General features: G+C 46.5%; 1 gene segment (V, D, J or C); it reads left to right on the top strand.

The window, feature by feature from the left end:
• Nucleotides 1-1,474: 1,474 nt before the first annotated feature.
• Nucleotides 1,475-2,231, top strand: LOC138847238 (immunoglobulin heavy variable 3-11-like). The segment is given in 2 exon segments: nucleotides 1,475-1,484; nucleotides 1,918-2,231. Coding segments are annotated over 2 exon segments (324 nt in total).
• The last annotated feature ends 4,297 nt before the right edge of the window (nucleotides 2,232-6,528 follow it).

Below are 6,528 nucleotides of genomic sequence, written 5' to 3'. Positions count from 1 at the left end.
TGTGAGAATAAGCTTGTGGACTGCACATATAACTAATTTCACATACTATGTGTCCACATCTACCTGGATTATTTCTGTTAGCACATTATGCTCCAGGCTGACCCACGTTTCCTAATGACAGAACAACCTCCTTCTCAATACTGAATAATATTCCATGTCCAAATGGGAAAGAATCCATTCACTGTTCTATGCACACTTTCTTTATTGTAGACTAAACTACTGTGAACACAGCTGCAACCTGAACGCAGGACTGAGGGTGAATTGTGACACAGTGACTTCTACCCAGTGTTTGACCTGAACTCAGAGTCATGGTTACAGAACAGGGAAGAGGGGGACACAGGGCGACTGCTACCAGGGCCAAAAGCACCACTCACAGGACGGAATAATTCTGTAGACACAACTGTGGGCTGACTCAGTTCACTACAACCCATGACAGGTTCCACCAATAACTAGAACTGATGTCTCCAGGCCTCCTAACACAGAGTGATGGAAAGGAGGTAGAAATGTGCCTGACACTGAGTTGATCTGTGCCCTTTTCTACAACACACAGATTCCAATAGCACACTACACCCCACTACCACGTACAGTGTTCTGTGTTCAGGAATAGTTTTTTTTTTTTTTTGACAGGCAGAGTGGACAGTGAGAGAGATGGAGAGACAGAGAGAAAGGTCTTCCTTTGCCATTGGTTCACCCTCCAATGGCCGCCGCGGCCGGTGCGCTGCGGCCGGCCCACTGTGGTGATCCGATGGCAGGAGCCAGGTGCTTCTCCCATGGGGTGCAGAGCCCAAGCCCTTGGGCCATCCTCCACTGCACTCCCTGGCCACAGCAGAGAGCTGGCCTGGAAGAGGGGCAACCAGGACAGAATCCGGTGCCTGGATCAACTAGAACCCGGTGTGCCGGCACCCCATTGTGGATGATTAGCCTAGTGAGCCGCGGCGCCAGCCCAGGAACAGTTTTAAACTAATACAATGGTTGAATAAGAAACAAAATATAGTTAACCTTAAATGAATCCACTTGCAGTCCTTCATCTGTTTAAAAGTGGGCAGCAGGCACTACGACAAATTTGGCAAAGTCCCCACCCGTGTTCCCATCAGAGTGCTGCTTGAGCCCAGCCTCACGGCTTCCCACACTTTTTCCTGGTAACGCATCATGGGAAACTGTGGATGATGCTAAGAGCAAATGAGCCCCTACAAGGGACCTGGGAAACACAGAAACTTTTTTCTGCTTCAGGTATTAGAAGGATTAAGTCCTAGATGTTGCAGACTTTGGGATGTTTGGGATTCTCGACCCAAAGGCAGAATTCTCCCATTGTCACTTTTTCTGTCCATCACTACATTTCTGTATCTCTCACCCCTTCTCTCTCTATCACTGTCCCAATGTCTTTATATAGATTATAAGGAACTAGTGGTTATTTAAATAAATGAGGGACATGATATTGCTAACACTGGATATTAAGGATACACACTGAATTAAGATGAAACAAGGTATTTGCCTTTAACTATTTAAAATTTTGATAACATAAAAATTCATATGATCTGAATCATCACAGCCATCAACTACACACCAAGGACACTATGTCTGCCCTGGGCACTGTCCTGTCTGAGACGTCTAACCCATGCCAGCTATATAGGGGGAGCACATGCAAATAGGGCCTCCCTCTACCCATGAAAACTAGCCCAGCCCTCACCCTGCAGCTCTGGCACAGGAGCTCCAGCCCCAGGACTCCCAGGTGTCCACTCAGTGATCGCACTCAACACAGACGCTCACCATGGAGACTGGGCTGCGCTGGCTTCTCCTGGTCGCTGTGCTCAAAGGTAATGATGGGGAACGCGGGGCACTGAGTCTGGGAGAGGACATGAGTGAGAGACCCAGAGAGTGTGAGCGATAGCTTCCTGACCAGGACGTCTGTATTTGCAGGTGTGCAGTGTCAGTCGGTGGAGGAGTCCGGGGGAGGCCTGTTCAAGCCTGGGGGATCCCTGAAACTCTCCTGCAAAGCCGCCGCATTCATATTCAGTGACAACTACGCGATGTGCTGGGTCCGCCAGGCTCCAGGGAAGGGGTTGGAGTGGATCGCATACATTAATACTGGTAGTGGTAGCACATGGTACACGAGCTGGGTGAATGGCCGATTCACCATCTCCAGAAACACCAAGGAGAACACGGTGTCTCTGAAAATGACTAGTCTGACTGCCGCGGACACGGCCGCCTATTTCTGTTTGAGAGACACATGAAGGGCACTCAGGCTGAGCCCAGACACAAACCTCCCTGCAGGGGGCGCACAAGACACACTGAGTGCAGATTCTGGTCATGCACAGGTGCAGAAGGAGCCCAAGCCCTGGTTTCCTGTCAGGGAATTGGGGTTTCCTCTCCTGCAACAGTTTTGAGGGAAGAATTCTTCTTTGATGATTCTGACCCTGTACTGACTCTCTGATGTGACAGGAGAAGGCCTACATGAACGAATTTAGGTTCAGTGGTCTCCAGTATCAGAGATGTAGGACAATCTGGGGACCTCGTGAGTGTTGTCCAGCCTGAGTCAGGACAGAGTTCTTAGGACACTACCGACGTTAGGGCAATTTTACCTTTCCCTTTCAATCCAGCAATAGCTGAGCCAGGGTTTGAGTTTAAAAATCTGCTATTTAAGTATCTCTCTCCTTTCAAAACGAGCGACTGTGCTGAACTGAACCAACCGTCTTATTTTAAACTGTGAGTGTTCTGCATCAATTCTAACAGACTTTATACCCGATCTCCATTTTCCTTTAATCCTGAAACAGTCTGTGGTCCCTGTGTGAATGTCACAGCACTCAGGAATATACTTGCAGCTCAGTTGTGTCTCAGGCTGAGATTCTGCAGGCACCTGGGAAGCCTACAGGGACTTCCTCATCCTCTAGGTCCTGGGACCCTCCTGTGGGGCTCCCTGCCTGGACTCAGGAGGGAAAAACACTGGACATCAGCAGTCAAGGTCATAACTGAATGGAAAGTGTTGGGTGTGCACTTCCAGCTGGTCTAGTTTTGCTCCAGTGTCGTGAGACCACCTGCACCTGTATGGTTCAGGGAGAGCAGAAAGTGGGACACACAGTGGCTGTGCACTCTGGGGCTGGAGTCCACATCACGGGGAGCTGTGTCTGTGGCTCCAGCATGATGACCAGTGTCCGGAGGCTGAATCACAGCTGCAGGAAGAGCCAGTCCCAGAGATCATGTGTCCAGAGTCCCTGCTCTTTACTCCACGTCTATGCTCCAAATGTCAATCCATTTGGAGTCTTTCATTAATATTACAGAGGGAGTCACCCAGGCTCATATCAGAGTGCTGGATGGAGCCCATTTACACGCTTTCCCATACTTGTACTGACAATGCACCCTGGAAGACAGTAGATGATGGATCTGTTATGAGGCCCCATCACCAAGGTGGGAACACTGATGCAGTTCCAAGCTCCTGGGTTCCAGCTGCCAAGCCTGAGTGCACTGCCTTTTTTTATCATCTCCATAAAACATTGGCAAACACAACACCAGTATGCAGAGATCTGAATATTCATGACTGGCCATTGTTCATCCTTTTATCCCATGTAGGTAGCATCACATATTATATGTCTTCCTGGCCTGGATGGTTAGCAGAGTGTACTTTTACTGACATATTATCCTAGGCACATTATTCTCCAGGGTCATCCAAGTTGTCCAAAATTACAGAATTTCTTACTCTGTACTGCTTATAAACTTCCTTTTAAAATGTAACTTTGTCCATTTCTTCATTTTCCATTCTTTCTTCCATGAGATGTCACTGGATCATATGTGTGAACTCTTTTGAATGACGGTGCTTTAAATGAACAAGGAACTGCAGAGGTGTTTGCCACACTGACTGCAGATCCCATGGACACCTCCCTGGGATTTCATATTCATGTACCATGCAATGGTGCTTGAAGATCATGTAATAATTCTATTTCTAGTTTTTGATGCTTTTCCATACGGTTTTACTAATTAACGTGACACAGACTTGTACCAGGGTTATCATCTCTCTCTACCTCCATAAAACATGTCAGCTCTGGTATGTCTGATAATAGCCATTCTAACTGGGGCGATGCGATGTCTCATTGTGCTTCCAACATGGACATACATGATGGTCACAGATTTATAGTATTTTATATGTTTGCCTATATATCTTCTTTTAATAATTTATAGATATTATATAAATTTTAAAATTTATCATTTTATTTGAGAACTTGTCTTTATGTATTTGTACAAAACCACAGAGAGACTGAGACTGACAGTGATCTTCTAATTCCTGCATCACTTCCCCAATGGCTACAAAAGATTCAGCTGGGTCAGCTGACAGCCAGGTGCTTAGAATTCTGTCCAGGGCTCCCACGTGGGAGTACTTGGAACTTCACCTATGGCCTCCCAGAGTGTGCTCAGGCAGGAATATCACACTGGAACCAAACTAGTACACAGCACTAAGCATCCTGATACAGGAGGAAGGAATCCCACAGGCTCACTCCAGTGCTGCTCCTGTCTCCACCTTATCATCACTGCATGTACACAATTGATTTCTTCCCTTGGGTTTCAGTTGCTTGAGATCATTCAACATTAGGAAACAGGCTCCTAATCATATGTATAATTAATCTTCAATTTATTTTAAGTCTCTGTTTATTTTATTTTAAAAACAGTGTTATAGCAAGAGAGGAAGAGATCAACAAATGGAGGGAGAATTCCATCCACTGGTTAACTTCCTGAATGGCTGCAAAGGCTGGGGATGGCTCAGCCTAAATTCAGGAGCCTGACTTGGATCATGGTAGACAGTTTTCACCATTGCACTGCCTACCTCTGTGAGTTCAAGCTTGTGCACTGCATGTATAACTAATGTCACATACTGTGTGTCCACATGTACCTGGATCATTTCTTTTAGTATGTATGCTCCAGGATGACCCACATTTCCTAATGACAGAACAACCTCCTTCTTAATACTGAATAATATTCTTTGTCTAAATGTGAAAGAATCCATTCACTGTTTTATCCACACTTGTTCTTTGTAGACTGAACTATTGTGAACAAAGCTGCATTACCCAAACGCAGGACTGCGGGTGAATTGTGACACAGTGACTTCTACCCAGTGCTTGAGCTAATCTCAGAGTCATGGTTACAGAACAGGGAAGACTGGAGAGCGCTGTGGCTCACTAGGCTAATCCTCCACCTTGCGGCGCCGGCACACCAGGTTCTAGTTGATCCAGGCGCCAGATTCTGTCCTGGTTGCCCCTCTTCCAGGCCAGCTCTCTGCTGTGGCCAGGGAGTGCAGTGGAGGATGGCCCAAGTGCTTGGGCCCTGCACCCCATGGTAGACCAGGAGAAGTACCTGGCTCCTGCCATTGGATCAGCGCGGTGTGCCGGCCGCAGCGCGCCTGCTGCAGAGGCCATTGGAGGGTGAACCAATGGCAAAGGAAGACCTTTCTCTCTGTCTCTCTCTCACTGTTCACTCTGCCTGTCAAAAAATAAAAAAAAAGAACAGGAAGAGAGAACACAGGGCAGCTGATACCAGGGCAGAAAGCACCACCAAAGGCAGGAATAATTCTGCCCACACCACTTTGGGCTGACACAGTTCACCAAAACACACAACAGGTTCCAAGAATGACTAGAACTGAGGTCTCCAGGCCTCCCAACAGAGTGATGGGAAGGAGGTGGAAATGTGAATGACAGTGAGTTCATCTGTGCCCATTTCTACCATGCACATTCCAATAGCACACTACACCCCACTACCATGTACAGTGTTCTGTGTTCAGGAACAGTTTTAAACAGTTTAAACAGTTTTTAAACTTTAAGGCAATGGATGAATAAGGAAAAAAACATAGTTAACCTTAAAAAATCCACTTGAGTATTTCATCTATTTAAAAGTGGGTGACAGGCATTAGGACAAAATTGGCTAAGTCCCCACTAGGGTCACCCGTGTTCCCATCAGAGAACTGACTGAGCCCAGCCTCACGGCTTCCCACACTTTTCCCTCATAATGCATCATGGGAAACTGTAGATGATGCTACAAGCAAATGAACCCCTACCACCGACGTTGGAATTACAGACACAGTTTATTGCTCCAGGGTTCAGAAAGACTAATTCCTAGATGTCATAGGCATTTGGGATGTCTGGACTGTCAACCCAAAGGCATAAATTTCCCACTGTCACCTTTTCTGTCCATCTCTACATTTCTGTATCACTCAACCCTTCTCTCTCTATCTCTGTCCCAATGTCTTTCATATAGATGATAAGGAACTAGTGGTTATTTAAATAAATGAGGGACATGATATTGCTAACACTCGATATGAAGGGTACACACATATTAAAATGAAACAAGGCCATTGTCTTCAACTTTTTAAAATTATGATAACATAAAAATTCACATGATCTGAATTCTATCATAGCCATCACCCAACACACCAAGAACACAGACAACTTCCCTGGGCCCTGTCCTGTTCAGGCATCTGACCCCATGCCTGCTATATAGGAGCAGCACATGCAAATAGGGCTCCCTCTGCCCATGAAAACTAGCCCAGCC

Source organism: Oryctolagus cuniculus, chromosome 20 (assembly GCF_964237555.1).
Source record: "Oryctolagus cuniculus chromosome 20, mOryCun1.1, whole genome shotgun sequence".
Classification (NCBI taxonomy): Eukaryota; Metazoa; Chordata; class Mammalia; order Lagomorpha; family Leporidae; genus Oryctolagus; species Oryctolagus cuniculus.
The sequence above is the reverse complement of the archived record's forward strand: the minus strand, read 5'-3'. Positions and strand labels throughout refer to the sequence as shown.